This window comes from Plasmodium gonderi (genome assembly GCF_002157705.1).
Source record: "Plasmodium gonderi DNA, contig: Chr03, whole genome shotgun sequence".
NCBI classification, from domain to species: domain Eukaryota; phylum Apicomplexa; class Aconoidasida; order Haemosporida; family Plasmodiidae; genus Plasmodium; species Plasmodium gonderi.
This window is the reverse complement of record NW_021628927.1, coordinates 87,906-114,052: the sequence shown is the minus strand read 5'-3', so window position 1 is coordinate 114,052 and position 26,147 is coordinate 87,906. Positions and strand designations below refer to the sequence as shown.

The 26,147-nt window shown below is 29.1% G+C and overlaps 3 protein-coding genes across 3 annotated transcripts; all 3 read left to right on the top strand.

Moving 5' to 3' along the window:
* Positions 1 to 5,234: 5,234 nt before the first annotated feature.
* On the top strand, positions 5,235 to 8,372 carry PGO_030170 (alpha/beta hydrolase; the record flags this gene model as incomplete). The annotated part of the gene is made up of 1 exon (XM_028686005.1): positions 5,235 to 8,372. One exon carries the CDS (start codon positions 5,235 to 5,237, stop codon positions 8,370 to 8,372), a length of 3,138 nt encoding a protein of 1,045 aa, XP_028541806.1.
* Positions 8,373 to 12,219: 3,847 nt separating this feature from the next.
* PGO_030160 (splicing factor) lies at positions 12,220 to 15,223 on the top strand (the record flags this gene model as incomplete). The annotated part of the gene is made up of 6 exons (XM_028686004.1): positions 12,220 to 12,246; positions 12,495 to 13,898; positions 14,123 to 14,230; positions 14,380 to 14,478; positions 14,665 to 14,964; positions 15,083 to 15,223. 6 exons carry the CDS (start codon positions 12,220 to 12,222, stop codon positions 15,221 to 15,223), a joined length of 2,079 nt encoding a protein of 692 aa, XP_028541805.1.
* A 7,186-nt stretch (positions 15,224 to 22,409) lies between these two features.
* On the top strand, positions 22,410 to 25,236 carry PGO_030150 (hypothetical protein, conserved; the record flags this gene model as incomplete). Its single annotated transcript, XM_028686003.1, has 2 exons — positions 22,410 to 22,872; positions 23,210 to 25,236. 2 exons carry the CDS (start codon positions 22,410 to 22,412, stop codon positions 25,234 to 25,236), a joined length of 2,490 nt encoding a protein of 829 aa, XP_028541804.1.
* Positions 25,237 to 26,147: the final 911 nt, after the last annotated feature.

Sequence of the window (26,147 nt, the reverse complement as noted above, 5' to 3'; positions counted from 1 at the left end):
AAATATAATAAGTGAAATATTTATTTGGTGTACAAATATAAAAAAGAAAAAAAAAAAAAAAAAAAAAAAAAAAAAAAAAGAAGGTATAACTCCCTATCTTTTGCAACCATGGTAGTTTGTTTTTATCTATTTTAAAAAGAAGAATTCATGATATTTGTAATTGTGAATATATGTTTTATAATTGTAAATTTTTAGAAAGATGTTCCCATTGTGTGCCAATTTGCCAGTTATTTATGTACTAGTCAGTGTAACAACTATTTTTTGTTTAATCTTTTGACTGTTGTTCTTAGCTGGATGTAGGAAGACAGAACACAATAATACTTCTTTCCGTTTAGAAAAATGCCTTGTTACACTCACACTGATATAAATACATAAACATATATTCATGTTAATATTCAAATGACAATTGTTATACTTCACACACAGAGGAGGATTGTCTATGTAATATGAAAAGTGTGTTATATCTTTTGGAATACGGTTTTTGATTATTTGGAAAATACATAAAAGTAGAAAAACTTCATAGTTTAGAAAGAAAGTGTCATAACAAGCATTTAAAAAAGGGACACTACTCACACGGTGTGGGGGTGGGGTATCATATTTCGATCAATTTTTAATGGATCCTTTAAAAAAAATAATATATTTTTTATTTAATTTTTATAACGATAGATCAGTAATATACCTATGTATTTACTTATTTGTTTTTTTTAAAACATCTTTTCCGTCATAATGGTTTTATTTTACATAGGATCGAGAAAATATGTTTTTCTATTTGACCGGGAAAAAAAGTACAACAATAAATATCCTTAAAAATAGTAAGTACAAAAAAAAAAGGGGGAAATGGAGGTGCACGTAATATTGGTGGAGTTTCCTTTTTATACTTGTAAAGAATATTTTATTGGTCAGGCTATCAGGTTTCTCCTCTATTGACCCATATAAAATGTGTTACATAGGATTTAGTTGTCGCATTATTATATATATCACCATTATCATTACCATCACCATCATACACATTCTATAAGAAGCCTGTGTATAAATGTAACAAATTTATTTATAATCATTACCCATTCATATTTTGTTTCTATAGTATGATTATTCTGAAAATTAGCTAAATATTATGTAAACATGAATAGTCAAAATCGTGGTGTTCATTCCAGCTTGATTTCCCAGAATATATTTACACATATATATCACAAATATTTTTGAATAGTGGTAGTGTGTGTATTTTTTTTAATCTTGTTCACAGAAATTAAAAAAAAAAAATAAAATAAATATAAAGAAAAAAAATGTGTTCTTGTTTTTTTTTATTCACTGACTTTTCATAAAAAAAAAAAAAAAAAATATATAAAAATAAAAAAAAAAAAAAAAAAAAAAACCATAAAATTACATGTTTGTTTAGCATGTACGAAATTTTTTATTTATTACTCATTATTTTATGTTGTAGGTATAACATAAATTTTTTTTTTTTTTTTTATAATTTTTAAAAAATTTTGAATTATACATTTAAATTTTATTTACAAAATTGTTATTTTTTTTTTTTTTTTTTTTTTTTTTTTTTTTTTTTTTTTTTTTGTTCATGTTGATTTAGGCTAATTTTTAACATTTTCGTAAAAAATCCATTGATTTGCTTAAAGGGATAGAAAAAAAAAAAAAAAATAAATTAACGCTAAAACAGTGGAAGAAAGGGAAGTAAAAGAATTTTAAAATTAAAAAATAGCTTATTAGAGATTTGCCCTTTTTTTATTATGATTATATTAGCCCACTATCCCTATATATATTTTTCAAGTACATTATAAGTGCATATATTTTTATATATAGATTTATTTTGTGCCCATACCAATGTGGTCCATACACTGCTGTTTTTTATTATATTATATAATATGTATGTATATAGGAAGGGTACGTTAAATATATAAGCATACCCCAATGTGAAAATTGTAATATATATATAAATTTATAAATACACTACATGTGGTACATACATTTTTCACGTACGTTTTTTTTTTTTTTTTTTAATATATTTAAAAACATTTATTGGAGAAACAAATCCGCTGTCATTATTTTGCGGGATTTATTATGCATATTTTATTGGCTGACAATTTTACTTCTTTTTTTGAGTTCATTTTATTGTGCCATATGTTTAAATCTTACAGAGAATTTTTTTTTTTTTTCAACTTTTCGTTAGCGTGCTTTTTTTGGCCCTGCAGCTGGAATATGCTAAATAGAAAAAAATTAAAATCTTTGCGTACGTCCTGCGATTCGTAATATAAACATATATACGAACATATGCCATATACATACAATAATATATGTATATATATTTATGCTTGTGTTTACGCGTGTAACTTTCTTAACTCTTTTAATTATACTTGTGCATCATCAACAAATTTTCCCCTCTTCATATGTATAATTAAAGTATATCCCATTGAAATATAAGCGTTCTTATATATATTACTCTTAATTCAGAATGGGAATATATATATATATAAACATGTAGAGATGAATTGTAAAATTTGCAAGTTCTCCCCTTACATAATTTTTTTAGTACAATTTGGAAATTCTTTTTTTTTTTTTTTTTTATATAAATCACAATGTAATTAAAATGATAAAATTAAATAACTATTTGAAGAATCATATTTGTACTAGTTTCTAATGAGAAAGTATATTTGAACAAAAATGTTTCTTTGCATAAAATGCAAATTTGAATTTGTTTTTTAAGAGTTTCAAACCTGTACTTTTATTACGAGCACAGCACATACGTTTGCGTCTGCTTATATGCATATATATATAATATACATATGTATATATATTTGTACATAAATAAGTTTTTGTAACTTTTTGTAACATTTATAAGTTATAAATTTTTTGTTATAGAGTATTCCTCCCCCGCATTATTCATTCCACTAGTCCTACGCATATTAGGAAATTAGTGAAAATTACATGCCTCTACGAGTACTTCGAAATTAAAGAGGGCAGACAGCATGTACTTTACACATATGTGTAGACGTATATCTGACTAATCACAGTCATGCATAAAAGATATTTTCAATCCCGAATTTATAGTTTAATAGTACACTTCTTGTTGCTAATGACATATGTAAGTATACATATACTACTCTAGAACAGAATCATTTTTTCACCTTGAAGTGGTGTGAACAGGTGTTTAAACCTTCTTTATGAACGGTCAAGTAGACATTTGAACATAAATAACCGTGCGTAGCATTGTCACATGTATATACGTAGCTGTGTTGCTACATGTTCATCCGTATACTACAATATATATATATATATATATATACATAGGTATGAATTTTACTCGAATAAACTCCTTTGGATAATCCACTTTTGTAGTTTGCGAGGAAAATAACACGCATTTGCTTTTTGTCCGTGTACATATTTGAGTTTTTAAATGTGTACATTCCAAACATTTTGCAACAATGAATCAAAATTGTAAGTAATAATTTACATTACTAAATGTGTACAGTGGTAATTCCAGATCCCCGTAGTATTTAGTTGCATAATGTCTAGTGTGCGTGTATACATATATATATATATATATATATATATACATATATTATATAGCACGTACTTTTTCTAATATTTTAATTTTTTAGATATTTTTTGTTCATTTATTTTGTTTAATTCACTTTCCCCCATTTGACATAACCTCTTTGTTACATTTTTGCATATACATTTATTGTTTTATTTGTATATATTAACACGAAACAAGAAAAAGCCAAATTTTTTGTGTAAATGCGTTGTGTGTATAAAATATATGTTTAGGTAAGAGTGTGTTAATATTGATACCTAAACGTTGCCGCCGATGTGTTTTCACGTGTAATTATTACGAATTTATATTTTATTCAAAAAATAGAATCCGCGCATTATGCTTATTTATTTTTATTTATTTGTTATCTTTTACGCATTGTCCATTGTTTGTTATCTATTATTTATTATCCATTTTTTATTATATATTCCTTTTTTATCTGTTATTTTTTTTTTTTTTTTTTTTATCCACGGTTCACTATGTATTATTTATTATCTGCTGTTTATGCTTATTCTCCTTTTTTTTAACAAATTTTGTAAACAAAGAAGGCGAGGAAAAGATATCAACAACGAACTCATTTCAGAGCACAAGAATCTGTCACACACATTATAGAATATGATGTGCCATTATTTAGATGCATTCACATTATCGACATGTGGTATTTTTGAGAATGTATAATATTGTCATGCATGTGAATATATACACAACTTGCCTTGTATCACAGTTATACTTCTGAACGTGAACAATTATTCATAGGTTTACGTGTGTGTATACTGACTCCTCGTGGTGAATAGTTATTAATGTAAATTGAAAGACGAACCTGAAATATTCTGTGCATGTTTATTATTTGTATATATGTATGTACAATATATATGTTACAACACGTTGTTGTGCATCCCGATTAAATTTTGTTTAAAATAAATCTTTTTTGTTTTAGACCTTTTTTAATTAAATATTCCTTCGTATGTAAAAAGTAGTACAGGGAACGTGACTTTTATTTTACAACGGTTTTGTATATTTATTTATTTATTTTTTTTTTTTTTTTTTCCAAATTTTCATTGAAGTTTTCCATTACAGATAAGTAAATATATGCGTACATAAATTTTTAGTATTTTTTGTAATGTATAATTATCTGCACATTTTTAACGTTTATCTGAAAAACACACAGTTAAATGGATAAATGAAAAATCCGTTTTTGTAGTATATTGTATACATGAATATATTATTTATGAATTATAAAAATTTAAAAGATATACCTAAACTGTCATTGTTTTTTTATTTCATTTAATTTTTTTTTTTTTATTTATTTTTTTTTTTATTTATTTTTATATATATTATTTTTTTTGACCATTTGAACATTATACATTATTTCCGAGAACATTATTTTACATAATTGACATGACGATTGTTAATCACGTTTTGAATACATGTGTGTAACATTGGTATAAACAGTGTGTATGTGTTCTAATTTATGTATGTTTTACACGTATGTATATGTGAATAGGTACATAAGTATACATGCACATATATATATATATTTATATATACGTATGTGCGTATGTGTGTGTAGAGTTTTGTAAATCTTCTTTTTGGTAACCAAAATAAAGCGAGTCGGAGTGGTAGCAGCGTTAATAGCAATAGTTAAAAAGGAACTGTTGTAATTTTAGTGGTAAGGAAGTGTGTGTACATCATGGGGAACATGTTAAATGGCTTAATATTCAGGCCGCATCGCCCAGGTTACTCTAAGAATAGAAAGGATTTACATTTTATTAAAACGAGGCATGGGAGTACGATATGTGGAATATTCATTAACAACAATGCAGACACAACTATTTTATTTAGTCATGGGAATGCTGAAGATTTAGGAGATTTTATTCCTCATTTTGAATATAAATTGAAACGTTTAGGGTTGAATATGTTTGCTTATGATTATAGTGGTTATGGTCAAAGTACAGGATATCCAACAGAAACACATGTGTATAATGATATAGAAGCAGCATATAGTTATTTAGTAAATGAATTACGTGTTCCAAAGAATAGTATAATAGCATACGGTAGAAGTTTAGGTTCAGCTGCATCTGTGCATATAGGAACGAAGAAAGATTTATTAGGTTTAATTTTACATGCTCCATTGGCATCCATTAATCGAGTTAAATTAAGACTAAAATTTACATTGCCATATGATTTATTTTGTAATATTGATAAAATACACCTAATTAAATGTCCAATTCTTTTTATTCACGGAACGAAAGATAAGCTATTGTCTTATCACGGGACAGAAGAAATGATTCGGAAGACAAATGTGAATACATATTACATGTTTATAGAAGGTGGTGGTCATAACAATTTAGATAGTTCCTATGGTCACTTAGTAAATTCAGCGATAGTAACTTTTTTGTATGTGTTAAAATATAATATACGAGAAAATGTGAATAGTGTGTATGACATATCTAATGTTAACACACAGAAAATGAGAAATATGTTTATTATGAATAATGTTAAATTGATGAGAGAAAAACTAAGGGAGAGAAACAAAGCAGAGAAAGAATCAGGGGTAGTGAAAGAAGCAGAAAATAAAGATGAATACCTCGATGAGAAACTTGGACATATGTCCAAAAAAGACAAGTTAAATTTATCTTCTAGTGATTTGGAAAAACGACATAATGATAAAATTGTGGTTGGGGTTAATACTAACAAGTCAGGTTATGATTCACCACTAAGTGTGAGTACTGTATTTGGATCTGTAGAATCCATTATGAGATACATCCCAGATAACACATTTTACGAGAGTGATGCGAGTGGCAGCTTGGAGGACTTGTGGAAGTATACATGCTCGAAAAATAATTACAGAAAATTGTATGACGGAAGAGGTGGTGGCTCCTCTGGTGTTGTGATAACGGAAATCACTGATAATGGAGATATTAAAAGTAGGAGCAGTGAACACTGTTCAAGCGAAGAAGGTAAGGAAAGGAAAGAAATTAAAGAAGTGAAGGAAGTGAAGGAAGTGAAAGAAGTAAATGAAATGAAAGAAGTGAAGGAAATTAAAGAAGTGAAAGCATGTAGCAGCAAGACAAACAGAAAAAGCTGCTCCAGTTACGTATACATCTCAGTAAAGAGTGAAAACCAAGATCTCGATCAGAAAATAAACTACAAGAATATTAACGTGCGTTATGAAAAGGGTATGATGCAACTGCAGAATGGAAATAATATGGAAAGTACATCACAAAAAGTAAACATTAGAATACAGCGAGAGAAGAGAAATGTATATAATGTGGATAAAGTTCCAAGGGTTTCTCAAGACATGAAAAATATACCTGTAGATGAAAGGATAAACAGTTGGTATAGTAAGATATGCTATGAGAGCAGTAATGTAAACGGTGGTAAAGTTAATAGTCAGCAGTTAATTGTGGTTCATAGAAATGAAAATAATATTTCGGATAAGTCAAGTAATACTTCCGTTGAAATGGATAAAAATAACGTTAATTCACTAACGTTTCATGATTCTGTTAGTAACTGTGTGAACAATAAGGGTAACAACGCTAGCAGTGTGCGTGAAGTAGGAAGTGGGATTACCTTAAATTGTGAAAATAGGGTAAATAGTGAGAGTAGTGTGAATAGTGTGATTAGCGCAGACAGCAGGATCAGTGCAAACAGCGGGATCAGTGCAAACAGCGGGATAAGTGCAAACAGCGGGATAAGTGCAAACAGCAGGATCAGTGGCAAAGGTGAGAGTAGAATGGAAAAAATTGTTAAGGCCATAAGGGGGGGGAATAAAGTAAAGAGTGAGAGTAAAACATTGAATGGGGGTAGAATTCTCAGTGAAAGTAAGATAATGAACGGGATTAGAGTGAACAGTGAAAGTAAGATAATGAACGGCAGTAGAGTGCTTAGTGGAAGTAAGATAATGAATGGAGTTAGAGTAAACAGCGAGAGTAATATAATGAATGGAGTTAGAGTAAACAGCGAGAGTAATATAATGAACGGAAGTAGAGTAAACAGTGGGAGTAAGATAATGAACGGGGTTAGAGTAAACAGCGAGAGTAAGATAATGAACGGCAGTAGAGTGCTTAGTGGAAGTAAGATAATGAACGGGGTTAGAGTGAACAGTGAAAGTAAGATAATGAACGGGGTTAGAGTAAACAGCGAGAGTAAGATAATGAACGGAAGTAGAGTAAACAGCGAGAGTAAGATAATGAACGGAAGTAGAGTAAACAGCGAGAGTAAGATAATGAACGGAAGTAGAGTAAACAGCGAGAGTAAGATAATGAACGGAAGTAGAGTAAACAGCGAGAGTAAGATAATGAACGGAAGTAGAGTGCTTAGTGGGAGTAAGATAATGAACGGGGTTAGAGTAAACAGCGAGAGTAAGATATTGAGTGGGGATAAGTTGGTTAGTGGGAGTAGCGTTATGAGTAGAAATAAGATGACCCATGGGAATAGAGTAAACAGTGAAAACATTTTGTATTGTGAGAGTAAAGGGATCAACGGATTCAAAACAAACAGCGAGTGTATCTTAAGCTATGGTGCTAATAAGGTGGTCAATGGGTGCAACGCGACCAAGCAGATATGCGCAAAGCCATTTTTTATAAAAAGAGGAAATAATATACGCAATGAAATGAACAAAAAAATGGTCAATGCTAGTAATACAAATTTTAACTGTTACAACGATTTTATATATGGAAATCAAGATGCTAGAATAGATGAGCTGCCTAACAATGTTGTGGAACCATTAAATACAGAAGAATTTTCTTCACCAAGCAGTAGCACCTTAAATAATCTCAGTACGCTGTTTGCGTATCAATCCATTTCGAATGAAAAGTGTGCATGAGGGGGGTAGGGCTATCTGTGGACATGGACAGCTCATGAGTAGAGAAGGAAATGAATTATAGATGTGTATAGGTTGAAATGAAATAGTGTTAAAAATATGGGCAAGCGGGGGAGCTATTTGTTTTATTTAATTATAAATATATATATTTACATATTTGTTTTTCGTTTTTTTTTTTTTTGTTTCGTGAGAATTTTAAAAATGTGCATAATTTTTTTGCTGAAAGAGATCGAGAATTATGTCAGCCGGAATCATTCTGCTCCTTTGTAGGAGGGACAATATTTACGTAATTATTTTTATGTCAAAATGGTCACTCTTTGCGGATTTATATTAAAATTTGGGCTAAATGATCAGAAGCATTATAAGCTGTAGAATCAGTGGTAGTACTAATACTACTGGTGGTGTGTAATGGCATCCCGGTGGAATAATGCAATAATTGAGGGAGTGTAAATTGGTAGGGTTGGCAATAGAGGAAACTTCACGCCTGCACATTTAGAGATTTAGACATTTGCATAATATGCTATATGTCCATTTGTTAACAAATTGAATATTGCAACGTTGGGAAATTTTTCTTTAGGGCAAGAAGGAGTGTAAGAACATTGGTCTCTGCCCACGTCTTTTTTTTTTTTTATTTTTAGTAACATATAACTTTCAGAGACTTACAGCATGTGTACATTAGTACATATATATATATATATATAGTTATATAGATATATAGGCTGAGATGGGCACATAGGGACATATTTACGAGTATGCTCTTTTTGAATATTTCTCACTTTGTTGGCTTATGGAGGAGAAGGATATTAGTTAGTTCATTATGGGAAAATGAATGTAAAGCTGAAAGTGAATGAATAAATATTAATTACATATAACCTATGTTTCCACAGGAGAGAGTGTTGTTAATTTGTAGAATTATAAGGAATGAACCTTGAGCAGAATAATAAATGGAAAAATGGAAATGGGTGTGTGATTTCTGAATTCTTGGATTGTATATTACTCATATTTTTGATACGAAGAAAAGAACGTGAGACAAGGAACAATTTGCAACTTCAAAGTGGAAATTAATTTTTTTTTTTTTTTTTTTTTAGCAAAGAGAGAATACATGTTTACTTAGGAAGATAGAATCAAGCCATTAACTGTGTTGTGATTTTTTTTTTTTTTTTTTTTTTTTAAATTGGATATGATGTGATGGGAAGAGCTTGAAACAAATGAAAGAAGAGGAGGGAGAGGGGGTTAGGGATAAGAATAGAGAGAAAGTATGGAAATTGAAGAAAATCAGATGAGTAAAAAAAAAATATATATAATTAAATGAGATCAATGTATTTGATATCTCTATATGTTTAAGTAATGAGAAAAAAAAAAAAAAAAAAAAAAAGAACGATACATTAATAATGTGTTAGGAAGTTAATAAAACGAGAAAACATGTATAACATAAATTGAGTCGTTTATTATTCCATCTTTTTTTTTTTATAGAATAATATTAAACACATAGCTTTTATAATTTCGTGGCATGTGAATTTCTTTATTCCGTCATTAATAATTCATACCTTTTTTGTTTATTTTAAAGCATTTTATGAGATCATACACTATTTGTCAGTTCAGTCCCTTCCATGTTATATACCACGTTAACACACAAGTTATTGATTTTATATAACTTCATTTGACGTGACTTCATTTGACGTGACTTCATTTGACGTGACTTCATTTGACGTGACTTCATTTGACGTGACTTCATTTGACGTGACTTCATTTGACGCGATTTCATTTGACGCGATTTCATTTGACGCGATTTCATTTGATGTGATTTCATTTTATATGACCTGATTTTATTTTATTTTTTGATCGTGCGAACATTTTTTGCACATGTGACATATATTACTTTGCTATTTGCCCCACTTGTGTATTCACCGAATACATACCTATTTATGATGACTTCTTTGATTTATTACCTCATTCCGTACTGTTATTTAATTGGACCCAATTCAGAACAATGTGGCTAAACTTAATTTGACTTAGTGTGCCATAACCTCATTTGACTTAACTTGGTTCGACTTAGTTTGACGTTAACTTTTTTTTTAATTTTTTTTTTTGACAAAATAATTTTTTTAAGTGACAAAAAGTATCAGCTAGTTAACAATCTTCTTTTTCCCTTTTTTATCTGTTATGTCTCCCTACCACTCCAAAAAAAAAAAAAAAGGAAAAAAAAGAGTACAACTCCACAAATATGGTTAATTGCACATCTGCGCCTTTGATTCAGACATTTTGATTCCGTCTAATCATAAAGTTGTTTATTTATGTGTAGCAACATTATGGACATACCTGTATTTTTACCTACACTTGCGCATCTGTTTTTTTTTTTTTTTTTTTTATATTTTTTTTTTTTCTGAACCAATCTTCGTGAAAACAAAATTTTAAAGAGTAAAGGTACTTTTAAGCAGCTTTGTAACTTATTAGATCATCTCATCGTGTATACTTTTTTTTTTTTTTTTATTGTCAAAATAAAGATGTATCAATTTGGAAATTTTCTTTGAACAGAATAAGGGTACACAAATGTTAGTGATTTTCTTTTTCATATTATATCCCATTCACAAAGGATATGCGGACTCAAATGGCTCTTTTGAATTGTTGTTATATTTTTCTCATCATCTTAAGTATATTTTTTTTTTTTTTTTTTTTTTTTTTTGTAGTTGTATACATAACAATGTCTGCTAGGTATAGAAATTGGAGAAAATGTGTGATCTACATATATATATGTTAAGCGCTCACGGGAGGCGTGGTTAGTATACTTCCGTTTGTTGTGGGAATTCGCGCTGGTAAATTAGCCGGAATGGGATGATATAAGTATGTTATATGTGTGCATATATACATAAGCAGATACATAATATGCGTATATATCCCATTGTGGTTAATTTACCAGCATTGGCAATTTTTTAGAATTTTCTTTCAGCGGAAGAAGAAATCCATGTGAAGGGACGAAATGAGAGAGTAAACCCTCAGCAGCAACGTTGAAAATTTGACAATAGGTAAGGTTTGCAATAAAATTAATGAGTAATCCTGAAATTGGAATTTTTGAATTGGGATTTTTTTTTTTTTTTTTTTTTTGAAGGATATTCTATTTTTGCGTGTATTTCAAATTCACAGTTTTATCATGAATTGAGGGATGGGATAAGCCATTTGTTTTTTTTTTTTAGCCTATATTGGGAAATTTTCAAAATAGCAATTTTTTGCTTTTCTGTTTTTATTTTTTTCTGGAACAATAATTTTGGCAATTTAGAAAAAGAGGTTAATAAAGAAGAATCCCTGGACTGTGGGGGAAATTTAGAAAGATGGGGGAAAAAAAATGAGAAATTTACCAGATGGGAAAAAAAAAGAGAGAAATTTACCAGATGGGAAAAAAAAAGAGAGAAATTTACCAGATGGGCAAAATTCATAAGAAATAGATAGAAAAGATATATAGGAATTTTTTTTATCTTTTTTGTGAAGGATATTTCTATTTCTCCTTTCTTCTCTCCTCCATGTATGACTGTTTGAACTTTCCCATTTTAGGAAGTAGGAAAAATTTTGATGTTTTTACTTTTTTTTTTTTTTATTTATTTTCTCTCTTTTTTTCTTGAAACTGCGTTGTTTTGATAAGGTCCTGCCATGTATAACCATCTATTAATGGACTTGATCAAGTGAAAAAACTGATCTAGTGGAACCCACCTGTACCATTCCATGATGGAATTATTTTCATGAATTTTCCCAAATTTTCTCACATTTTGCCTTATCCTCTTCGAAGTTATTACTAATCCTCATGATTGTTATCCCACTTCCTCCTGTCCCCGTGTAAACTGTAAAAAAAAGGAACAACATGAATGTTAACAGTAGAAAGTTGCAGGTATGTGAAAAACACTAGAGGGAGAAAAAATCAAACTGGAAGAACCAAATAAATGATTGGGGAAAAAAGATGTTTTATAAATGTGTGTCATCAAAGATGATTCTTTTTTTTTTTTTTTGAATCTTTTTTCCTTGTACATTTTATGTTTTATCTAATTTTTCATTTTTTTTATGCGTTCCTTGTTTATTTGTATTTTTTTATATTAGAATAATATTTTATTTTCCCATTTTTGTACACAAATTCAACAGGTAAAGAACAAGAGTGCTGCAGAAGTGCAGATAACAGCAGAACAGCTGATAAATGAGGCATTAGATTTGGAAGAAGTTGAGAAAAAAGTGAATTACAATTTAATTGACGAAAGTGAACTGAATGAATATAAAATAAGCAAGAGAAAGGAATATGAAGATAAGATAAGGAAAAGAAGGTACTTAATTAGTACTTATATAAAATATGCTCTTTGGGAAGTAAAACAGAAAGACATAAAGAGAGCAAGGTCTATATTTGAAAGGGCGTTAAATATAGAATACACAAATATAAATTTATGGCTGAAATATATAGATGTAGAATTAATGAATAAAAATATTAATAGTGCTAGGAACTTATTCGAAAGGGCTGTTTTGTTATTACCTATGGAAAATATATTTTGGAAGAAATATGCACATTTAGAAGAAATATTAAATAATTTTGTAAATTGCAGAAATATTTATGAAAGGTGGATAAAGTGGAAAATTGATGAAACATCTTTTTTAAGCTACATAAATTTTGAAGAAAGATGCAAAGAAATAGGAAAATGCCGAAATATTTTTGAAAGACTTATTGTGAGCATACCCAAAATAGAATGTTTTTATAAACTTATTAAATTTGAAAGGAAGTATAAAAATGTTGATAGAGCTAGAGCATGTTTTGAAAAATGCATTGAATTATTACCACCATCTTTTTTAGACGAACATTTTTACATACACTTTTGCAATTTTGAGGAAGAAAATAATGAATATGAAAGATGTCGAAAAATTTATATTGAAGCTTTGAAAATTTTACCGAAAAATAAAAGTGAATTTTTGTATAAAAGTTTTCTACAGTTTCAGAAAAAGTATGCAAATAAAGATGAATTAGATGAGACCCTCATGATTAAGGAAAGAATTACGTATGAAGAGGAAATAAAAAAGAATCCATCTGACTATGATACATGGTTTATTTATATAAAATTAGAAGAATCAAATATGAATTCAATAAATAAAGAAAAATGTATTATTCGTATAAGGGAGTTATATGAAAGGGCTATTAGCGTTATACCCCTTGTATCAAATAAAAAGTTCTGGAAAAGATACATATACTTGTGGATTAATTATGCTATCTTTGAAGAATTATATGCAGAAAATGCACAAAGGGCTAGAGAGGTGTACAAAAATATTTTAAAAATTATGAAAAAACAAAATTTTACTTTCAAAAAAGTTTATATTCTTTATGCCAGTTTTGAAGTTCGCCAAATGGATATTCCCAAAGTTCGATCTATTTACAATAAAGCAATTGAAATTGTCAAAAAGGAGGAAATTTTTGAGGAATACTGTGAGATGGAACTACGTCTCGGTAATATCAAGGAATGCAGAGATATATATGCCAAGTATGTCGAAACATTTCCCTTCAACTCTAAGGTAAGTGCGTGTGTACTGTATTATTCAACCAGAAAGAAGGAAAAAAAAAAAAAAAAAAAAAAAAAAAAATTTCAATATGTGTGTAAGAACGTTATGCCCAATGGCAGGATGTGCCTAATTTCAGAACATGAATAATTGCAAAAATATATGTATATAGTTTGTAAGAAGCTGGTAACTACTTTCCATGAAAATCCTTCATCTTCAACATTTTCTTACCTTAACAGGGCTGGATTTCAATGATGAATTTCGAGTTATCTCTGGACGAGGTTGATAGAGCCCGTCAAATTGCAGAAATCGCCATAAGCTTAGATGATATGAAACTGCCAGAGCTGGTACGAAAAATTTTCTGTCTATATTTTGTGTTCACTCTCTGTTTCCTCGATTTTGTTGACCATTTTCATCATTATGCATTACTTTATCTATAGAACACATTTTTCTTACATATTTTTATTACATCTACATATCTCCCACCACCCCTTAGATATGGAAGAACTATATCGATTTGGAAATAAATCTGCAGGAGTATGAGAAGGCGAAGAAGTTATATGAGAGACTACTGAACATAACTCAGCATTATAAGGTAATATTTTCATGTTAGAATTGATTAATGCTTGTATATTATACTTTTTTTAAATGTGCTATTTTTATAATGAATAGTCTGACACAGAGAGATTTCACATTTTACTTTTTTTTTTTTTTCTTTTTCCATATTTTGTGAGAAATAGTTTATATATCTGAACATATATTAATCCGTATATTGTTATAGGTATTCAAAAGCTATGCAGAGTTTCAGTACATCTACTTTGACGATATCGCCAAATGTAGAGAAATTTTAGAAAATGGAATTGAATTTTGCAAAAAAAGTGAACTTATCAATGAGAGATGTATACTACTCAACTTCTTATATGAAATTGAAAAAGATTACGGAGATAAGGAAGTTATAGAAAAGGTTCAGAAGAGACTTCCGAAAAAAGTTAAGAAAAGAAAAATAATCAAAAAAGACGAAGATGAAATTATGGAGGAGTTTACCACTTACGTTTTCCCTGACGATGGAAACCAATCACAGGTAAAAAAAATTTTTTTAATTTTTATACGCATAAATGGGTTTACTTTGTGGATCTCTTTGCTGATTAAATTTAGGGATAAAATGTATGATTAATTTTTTTTTTTTTTTTTGGTTGCAGAACATGAAAATATTTCAGAAGGCTCTCGAATGGAAGAAGAAAATGGAGCAAGAGCGGCTGGAGAGTGAGGCGAAAAAGAAGGAAGTGGTTGATGAAGACAAAGAAGTGGAAGATGCAGTAGAAGATGCAGTGGAGGAATGACAAAGAAGGAATTATACAAATGATGAAACATATTACCTGAGGCCATTCTCATAAAATCATGTTATGATAAATAGAGAGCAAACAAAAATGGCCAATATCACCTTTAGGGAGTCTTGGACAAGTACATATGAAAATAAAGGAGTGAAGGTGAAACCCACGGAAAAAATCCCGATCCGCCATCATCCATTTCATATTTTTTGACGAATATGATATTATTTGTTATTTCTTTTTTTTTTTTTTTTTTTTTTTTTTTTAGTTTTAAGAAACAACGCATTATTATTTGTGTCTCATTCGTTTGACAGTTTTCTTTTAAAGGGCGTAACCGCTAATAAGAAAAATGAAAACGTGTTTCAACTACTTGAGGCTCATAAAGTACCCTTGGCGGGATAAATTAAGCTCATATATATGTTCATGTATATGTTTGTTTTTCTTCCTTTTTTTTCTTTGCACCACCTGTACGATCATATCTTTTTTGTGATAAGTTGGATGTGATACCATCCGCGCCCTTCATCAACATCAGAACGAATGAGATAAGAATCTTAAGCGAATATTTGCTTTTGACAAATTAAAAAATTGTTAATACACAACAGTGATATGTTACAACAACTTAGGAATTCGACCTTGCTTCATTTTTACAGTAAAGAAAAGAAAAAAAAAAAACTAATCAATTAGTGTCATTGTAATAATTTATTTTTTTTTTTAATTTTTCATATAAATTCGAAAAAAATGTTGTCTTTTAAGGAAGCACCTCTTTCTTCCTTAGCATATGAAAAATTTTATTTTAAGAATAAAAAAAAAAAAAAATGGTGCAAACAGAATGTCCCTTGTTGGTACTTATGCAAATAAGAGCATGTATTTGTATACGTGTTCTATTCAGTGGTGCAATTATGTCTTTTCAAAATTATTAATTTATCGATAAGACATAACCCTTCGATTGCTTTAAAAGTGTGTACATGCGCGTAAAAGGAATTAAAATTGTTTCTAGTCGTTTTGAAATGTATAACCATGCAAAGTGACGAATACGTTTGTGTGCTTTTTTTGTACATGTGCAGAAGTCGTTATACATCATGATACCTTTTAGTTGATATATCCCTTATAAAAGGTGCATTCTCAGTTTTGCTATTTTGACAATTTTGACAATTTTTACCATTACTACCACCTTCTCATTGACTTCGACAAAATAAGGTAAAAAAAAAAAAAAAAAAAAAAATCTTTTATGAATGTATTAAGCAAGGCCATTCAAATATGTAGTAAAAATTTCCGCTGAATAACTGTTTTTAAAATTTTGGGACATAAAAAAAAAAAAAAAAAAAAATGGAAGTATATGACACAATACATTGGATTCATGTTCTGTCCCAGCTCCACTGTGAAGAGTTGAAGAGGTGAAGAGGTGAAGAGGTGAAGAGGTGAAGAGGTGAAGGGCGTTATTGTGTTAACGTTAAAATGTTTACGTATGCATAATATTGAATGGCTAAAATGGAATTTTTTTTTTTTTTTTGGGGAATTGCACATTCATATGTGCATAAAATTAGTACATAAAGATATTCTTATGTATATCCTCCAAATATAATATATTTGAATTCATATCCCTCCATACCTTCCCTCTCTTGAGACAAACATACGCCATAAGCTATTCCCCTTCACGAAGAAATATTAGTTCAATTTTAAGACAATTTTTTATAATCTATTGGTGTTTTGTTAATATGACGAAAAATGGGGTTATATGTGCATATTACTTTTTATTGTGATTAGTTTATTTTTTATTTTATTTTTTCTATTTTAATACATGTTGAGTTGGTATGAGAAAAATAGGTTTTCCAAATTTTTTTTCATCTATTTTTTGGATGTAATTCATAGAAAAATAGGAAATATTTTTGCACAAATGTGAATGTGTTTAAGAATAAATATGTGTGTTTACTTATGAACAGTGGTGTAAAATATGTAAGAAATGACTATTCATCAATGTGATTGGAATTGTGTTAGTTAAGAATTGTACGTGAATTTAAAACAAACATAACAATTATGAGATAATTTAATGTCATAACTTTTCTTAACATAATTTCAGATTTTTTTTTTTTTTTTTTTATATGTGTTAATTATTTAACTTGCCAATGGTACATATAAGGGGAATGTGCACGAATGTGATGTAAAGAATTGGAGTAAAAGGGGGGGGGGTAGGAAAAGAGAATATTCTCAAAAATATGTTTTCAAACAAGTGTATGCAAAAAAGGATATTTTAGAAAAAAAATTTGAAAGGCTCAAGTGGCATATATATGTACATACACATACAGGTACATGTGTACTGCATGTGTAAAGAAAGAATACCTACTTTATAATGAAATAAAGAACTTCCCTCGGTGCCTGACACGAAATATGATCGAACTTACACAAAGACTAGTAGAAGAAAATGATGATTATATTATTATTTACACTTCATTTTGTAAGTATATTGATCAATGTTTTTTTAAAGAACATGTTATTATTTGAAAAAAAAAAATAATAATAAAATTTTGCGCTCAAAAAAAATATACATGAATATTATACGCTTTATTAGTGACGCGCTAACACAAACGATGAACGCGCGGATGCATACACACCTGCGACATGGACACTTATCTGGGTAAAGAAGGCAAGATTAACACAATTTGAAAAAATAAAAAAGATACAAAGAATATGTACATATTTGCTCAAGCTCAAAAGTGAGTAGCACACATAGTGTAGAGATATGACGAATCGATTTAGAAAAAAAATCATGAAAATCTACGGGCGAACGGGATGTGCATATGGGACCAGAGCGCATGCTGTGAGTTAATTTAAATTCATGTATTTATATATAAACATACACATATATATATACATGTGTATATTTTAGATCGAACGTGAAAAAAAAAGAAAGAAAGACTAATGACTGCATAGATTAACGGGTGAACATTTTTATGAAAAGGGGAACGGCTAGCATTTTCAACAAAATTATGAAAAAAAATGTTATTTTTCAGTGAACATTTTATTTTGACATTTTTTTTTTTTTTTTTTTTTTTTTTTTTTTGACAATCTTCATGTTCTTTATATATTTCCCACTTGTTCATGTTATTCATTTCCTATCTTTTCGTTTTTTTTTTTTTTTTTTTTTTTTTTTCACACCATCTCTTAAAATTTTGCTTTTTTTTCCATGTCATCTATTACATTTTTGTTTTTTTTATGTTTTCTTTTTCACTATCCTAAGATGACTCTCACACATAGCTAAAAGTGAAATACGGTCCAATTCGTGAATACACGAATCGTGCGCAAACACATTAGCATTAAGTTTATCTTTACGTTCCTTTTGCCTTTCGAACACATATCATTGTATACTCTAACCGTTTATTAGTTGAATTGCCTTACATTTGTTTTCATAATAATGTGTGTCAATTTCTAAGGTGAAAAATGCGATAAATAAAAATGTCTAGATAGATGTACATACAAGAGCGTCACGTTTCATTTTTTTTATTCAGTACTTGTTATTTCATATTTCATATTTCAATTTCACAATTTTTTTTTTTTTTTTTTTCTTATAGTATACCCCCAGCTCTCTCTCCATACCTTTTTTTGAATTTCCATTTTGTGTAATGTAAATTATATTTTTTAAAATATTTGTATGTGCATTAAAATTTTCATTAGAATGTTAAATATTAAGCAATATATTTTTATATGCGTGTTTTTTTTTTTTTTTTTTTTCCAAAAAATTACAACACATAAATTCATAAATTGACACTTATATGTGCTCATTTACCACGTTTATATAACTTCACAAGTTTTTAAAAAATATATATATAGTGGTAAACATAAATATACGTAAGTACATCATATGAATGAATATTCATATGTACACACACGAATTTTTTTTATTTTTTTTATTTTTTTTATTTTATTTTATTTTTTTTTTTTGTGCTATTTATTAGGGAACGCTTAGCATGCTATAATTGTTATGTCTAATCCCTTTTTTAGCCTTACGTAGATGCATAAGAAATATATATATGTATTTTTTTTCCGTTTCAAAGCAGTTTTAACATAGTTACGTGCATACATAAAGGCATGTGCCCGTCTGCACGCATGATTAACCTATCCACGCTTTTTTTTTTTTTTTTTTTGAGAAATTCTTCTTCTACTTCTAACCAAACATACATGTTTATAAACATATCCCTGACTACAGATTTTTTACATTCGAATTCGTGCAATTAAGTAGACCCTTTTCTTTCCTTTTCCTTCTTTTTTTTTTTTTTTTTTTTTCTGTAAATGAATTACATACAACACTTAAAAAAAAACACTTATAAGTTGTAATATAAGAACGAATCAAGTGTTTATTTTTGTTTAAATTTAAAAAAAAAATGAAAAAAAAACTACATTGTAGTAGACTAATTTATTTTTTATTTATTTTATTTTTTTTTTTTTCTATTGAATAGTTTTTCCTGACTAACATAAATTTATGAGTACACATAAATATACACATTCACACATGGGTTTGTATGTATGTAAGTATATATACATATCTTTGTGTTAACACACTGGTGACATTTACTTATCAGTGCAAAGCATACATGTATAACATATGTAGCGCATTACGTATGGTCACTCATTGGGAATACATTTCATTATTTTTTTACTTTTTATTCATAAAGAAAAGGAAGAAATTTTTGGTGCCTTTTTTTTTTTTTTTTTAATTTTTTCTTTTTTTCCCCTGAGCTATATAGAAAGTTTATTTCACATCATAAGTATATGTGCATGCCTACATATGCATACATACGCACTCCCACATATGTATACATGTGCATGCATTCATTTTGAACATTTCTACATAAACATTTCGTAAGCTGGTGAAAGCACGCCCTGGCTTATATGCATATCCGAGTTGATATAAATGCACTGCTATCTTTTAAACCTCAATTTTTGCACTGGATGATGAGTTCATAATTTATCGAATTCCATAGAATATTGATGTATCTATGTTTTTTTTCCAAAAAATTTATTTAACTATTCAGTTACTGAGTTTGTAAGTATTTTCTCGCACAAATACAGTACATAGTTTTTTTCGTGTGTGTGCATGTATACTCGCGCATATAGAATACTATACATGAACAGGCATATATGCCTCCCGTTACATATACTATTATGACCAAAATATCTATGCATTCATATGAACTAATTATGAGCTTCAGTTCTCTTCTCAATTATATGCAATACTTGAAACATGAGTCTACACATAATTAGGGGAACATTAAATTGAATTTTCTTTAGGCCACATTCAACAGTGTTGTAGTTCATGCTTGATGATGAAATAAAAGAAAAAGAAAAGCAAAATAATTTATTTCATTTTTTTTTTTTTTTTATATTATATTTTTTTTTTTTTTTGGGGTGTGTGTGTGCATAACGACGAAATGTAAAACGTTACTGCTATTGTGCCTTGAGCGTGTATGCTTATTTATTCTAAGTCATTTGTACTTGTGTATATTATAAATATTGTCCTTTGCTGTTTTTGCACTTTTCCCATTGTGATTGTTCATTGTTCGTTGTCCACAGCCCATTGCTAGTTACTCCTTACACTTTCTGTGTGTGCATATTTTATATATGCTTCGACCGTATGCACACGTTGGTATTTTGTATATATATGTGTACAAATTGTGAATCATCATGACAACTTTGCATTTCGCATTATTTACCACTTCTCCTACGCCTTAACCTTCAGTTGTTCCTCACACCTTTTATAAAAATTATTATATATATATATATATATATCTGTCAACATGCTTATTTATGTACATATATGAACACATATGTATATACATATGCATACACATTTTGTGTATATGTACACTTGTGTGATCACTTTTTTTTTTTTTTTTTTTTTTTTTTGTTAATGTTACATAAGCATATAAATAAGGAGAAAAGTAAGCTTAGAATAAACAATTACCATTAGACAAGAATTTTTTGCTGACCGTTCAGGTGAACATATGTCTGATTGTTTGTCCCTCGCTCACAATCTTTTTTTTTTATTAACCCTTTTAGATTTTTCAAGTATACAATTTTTACTGCATTATTCTTTATTTTGTTTCTTGTCTACCACGATTTATTAGATTATTTGTAACATTTTTGTTGCTTATTACACACGATTTTGATTCACATTTGGTGCTTTTATCTGAACTTTGCGTTTTTTCCATGCTTCCCATTTGTTGCTCATAATTTGCTGCTTTTTTTTTTGGTCTCTATATATTTGCATACACTTATATACTGTTAGAAACCACAGTCCCACCAGCACACTCCTTTTCAAGTATTAGTAATAAAAAAAAAAAAAAAAAAATATATATACATACATATATTAACACTGTTTGTGCATACATGAATGTGTTTTTCTATAAGTGGACGTAAAAAAACTTGTCACAAAAAATAAGGTTGCAACTTTATGACGTTGTAATGTTGTAGCATTGTGCATCGCCACACTGTGATGCTAATGATACAATCTCTCAATCACAAGGGATATATGAATAATGTCCATGTTCATATATTTATGTGTCCATAGAACCGAGGGTTATTTTATGTTATTTTATTTTTTTTTTATCTTCGTGATGATTCACATTTGATTGATCACCTGTACTACTTTTACAAAAGGTTCCCGCAAATGTGTACACTGATGACTATAATATAGAGGTACACGATTATCTGTTATGTAATGAAAGTATTTATAGTTGGAAATTTTCTTTATATCTTCCAGTTTAAAGTGATTCTGAACAATATGCTTTGAGCATTTATGTTTTTCATTGAAAGACAGGCTATTATGTATTACTTCTTTTTTCTTTTTTTTTTTCTTTTTTTTTTTTTGATGTTGCATAAGTGCAAAGAGTAATTGAGTATTCCTATTTCGTTTTACATTTATATTTTCTTGTCATTATTTGCAAACTTTTTGTCATTCATTTGTTATTACTTCTTATGCACACATTTTTTATCCCATTTGACTTTTTCATTTATTGTTAAATGAACGATATCGTTTTTTTCAAATTTCTATAAGCACCAATTTTAGCATCAATTTTATATATTTTTAAGTTGTTTGACGGTACAATTTCATCTATTACACACAATTTCGCTTCACTGTATTGTGTCCATTTTCCGAATCCCCTTCCTCTCTGCTTTTTTTTTTTTTTTTTTTTTTTTTTTTAACATGTTTGCACAAGAGGAGGGAAAAAAACGTTTTACAAATTTTATACGAAATAGCTCAATGTGCTGTGACTTTCCCCCGGGGGATTCTTTGGGAGCTAATTACATGAATAATCTGAAAAACAAATTATTTAATTTTGGTAACATAGATTTGAATGAATTGACTGAAGGAGGAAGAACTGAAGGTCGAAACAATACAGAGAAAGCATTGAGTGCTCCAAGGATAGATGGAAATAGAAACACAAATGGTAGCGATAGTGGATGTGTAAATATGAGCAGACATAACAGTATGGAGGTCACTGGAGTCTCTAGTGGAGAGTTAAGTGGAAAGGTAAATATAGAATCGAAAGTTGAACAGAACGGAAATAAAGTGACTGAAAAAGTAGACAACATAAGTTATGTGAACGCTGAATCTTATTATAAGAAGGAAAAATTAAACCATGGTAATAGTAATCCCCCATTGAAAGGTAATTACCTGAATGTGCTTTTTAATAAAGGTGTCACATGAGCATGCGAATACTTTGCTATTTTGTTTTTCTCTACCTTGTGTGGTTGTAATTTTTGTGCATATGCTGGTTTGGGTATAGATACTAGTACGTGGGGTCATGTTGACGTATTTATTTTGTATATTTTGTATATTCTGTTCTATTTTGTATATTCTGTTCTATGTTGTATATTTTGTTTTATTTTATATATTTTGTTTATTCTGTTTTATTTTTATTTTATTTATTTATTTATTTTTATTTTTATTTATTTTTTTTTTTTTTTGTGTGTTTCTTGTTCTAAACATATCATCTTTCGTAGAGAAGAGGGAACGAAGTCCAAGTGATTATCTAAACATGAAGAAAAGTAAACTAATTAACAACTTAAATTTTTTCATGCGTGTGTGCTGCAACAAGAATTCGTACATAAAATTCATTAACCACTACTTTAACATAATATATAGTAACAACATTAGCATATTATTTAAATATGAAGGAATTTTGCAAAAGTTTGATGAAAAAAATGAGATGAATTTAACAGAACATGACTATTATAATGGGTATATGAAACTGAACCAGGTGCCAATTGTTATATATGCGAATAGCAGAAGCAGTGGAAAAGAGAACATTGAAGACATTAGCAATAACTTGTTAAACGAGATGAAAATAGACATAGAAACAAACCAAGAATGTTTGAGAAATAATACTAACCTTGAATATAGTGTTTTAAATTTCATCAACATATATGACAATTTAACAGTAAAGTTTTTCAATCACATTTTTACAAAAATTAGTAACAGTGAAATGAATATACATAATGCAAACATCGATAGTATAATTCATAATTTTCTATATAAAAAACATTTGTTAAAAGAAAACGTTTTCAATTTACTATTAAATATAAGCAAAGCCTATGAAATAAAACATGCCAGTGTTCTTGTGGATATAAAAAATGACGAACATGTGAAGGAAAAAAATGAAAAAATAATTTTTGAAATGCTCAAGGACAAGGTCGAGGGAAGACGTATGCATTCAAAGCAGAGGGATAACACATCTTCTGCGAATATTTCTGTGTATGGAAAGGGGAGAAACATAGTGAATAGTGTAGAGAAGAGCATGCAGAACGGTGTAGAGAAGAGCATGCAGAACAGTGTAGAGAAGAGCATGCAGAACAGTGCAGAGAAGAGCATGCAGAACAGTGTAGAGAACAGTGTGGATAACAGAGGCGATAATAGAGATCATCATAAGACCCTTAAAAGCACTGAGTGTAATATGCATGATCGTGCTTTGCATGGTTCCTATGAAAATCGGAGTGGATACAATTATGAACATGTTCAGGAGGAATATGGAAAAAAGGGAATGGAAAATGATGATCATGATAATATAGATAAGTGGAGTAAATCAGAAATGAATATGTCGACACGTGATGAAATAAACGAATTGTCTAGTAAAGGGAAAGAGATTGAAGAATCAGCTGATATGTTTTGTGAAATAAAAGATGCGAATATTAACAATAGCAATTTTAATAACATGATTAGCAATAACACAGATGTGACTACGACAACAATCGGGAGTGGTATGTCTACATCTACTGGAATTACCATTGAGAACACTCCTAATTTTCAAGCCGATTTGACTATAGAGGATAGAAAAACAAATGTGAAAAAGGAAATGACATCCATGAGTTTGATTAGCTCAATCGGAGAAAAGGGGGCTCAATGTGATGGGGAAAATAGCCGTGGTATTTGCGTCGATTGTGTTGGTTGTGGAAGCCATAGTAATTGTAGTTACATGTTCAGAATGCAGAATGGAGAAAACTGTCTTTTAGAAGACATCAAAGAAATGCTAAACAAGGAAATAGACTCATATGACAACTATTACAGTAAAAACATGGAGGATGAAGAAGAAGAAGAAAAAGAAAAGAATATGAATCTTATAGAGAATATATATACCTTTTTGAAAAATAATGTATTCATCCCAAGTAACAATATTTATACGGATTTTATTGAAAATGGGAATGATATATTTTTAAGTAAAGTAAAAAAAAACGACAAAGCTACATATTTTAAATTAATAGAAAGATTTGATCGGATGTATAATCTAATAAATGAATTCAAGAGTAATCACACGATAAATGAAGTAAATGAAGAAAATGTTAGCCAAGACATGAGCGAACAATTTCCCAAACTTAGAAAGAGAAGATGTAGTAATGATGAATACGAACTTAGAAGTTCTAGTCACACGAGAAGATCTTTGCGAAATTGTAATAGCAAGAAGAATCAACCGATTAAGAGAAGCAAAAGAATTATCAAAAAAGCTCAGATGTCCAAAATTAAAAAAATGAAGTAGCGTGTGAAGTAAAAAAGATGATCTAAATTTTTACTAATGGGAGAAGGGGTCTCCTGCGGCACGAATTTTTCAACCCATGCACTGTGACCACAAAATATGGGAAAACAGTGAGGAAATGAAAATGACAAGGAGGAGGAGAAGGAAAAGGATAAATAAAAATATAAGGAAAATGATATATAAGAGTGCAAAGAAAAGGATAAATAAAAATACAAGGAAAAGGATATAAAAGAGTGGAAGGAAAAGGATATAAAAGAGTGGAAGGAAAAGGATATAAAAGAGTGGAAGGAAAAGGATATAAAAGAGTGGAAGGAAAAGAATAAATAAAAATACAAGGAAAACAGAGTAAGGAAAACCACTAAGGGCATTCGTTTCTACTGTTTTTTGTTTTATTTATTTATTTTTTTTTTTTTTTTTGTAATTTTTAAGTATAAAGCTAAGGGAAGATTTTTTTTTTTTTTTTTTTTTTTTCTGTCTAAAATTTTGCATATATACTTATTCGCAATACATTTTAGTGTCATTTGCATAACAATGAATGACACACTTTCACATGGATATATTCATGTGTATGTAAAAACGGAAAAGAACATGATATAGCGACAACTGCTATTATGCATGTATAAGTTTTCACCAACACATCTCTTCCCCATTCCTTAAATATAAGGATTATGCTATTGGAGGAATTACAAAATAAACATAATCATATATTATGAAGAGTAAATTTTATTTTCTCTTCAACCATGGAAATATTATTTGATTCCATTTTACATGTACAATACGTGTTCATGTGATAAAGTGTAAACATAATGATCTGTATGAACACTTGTGCCAAATATGTACATTGAAAATGGGGAAAAAAAAAAAAAAAAAAAAAAAAATTGAAAACCGGATGGGAAAAGATAACATTTTTTTTT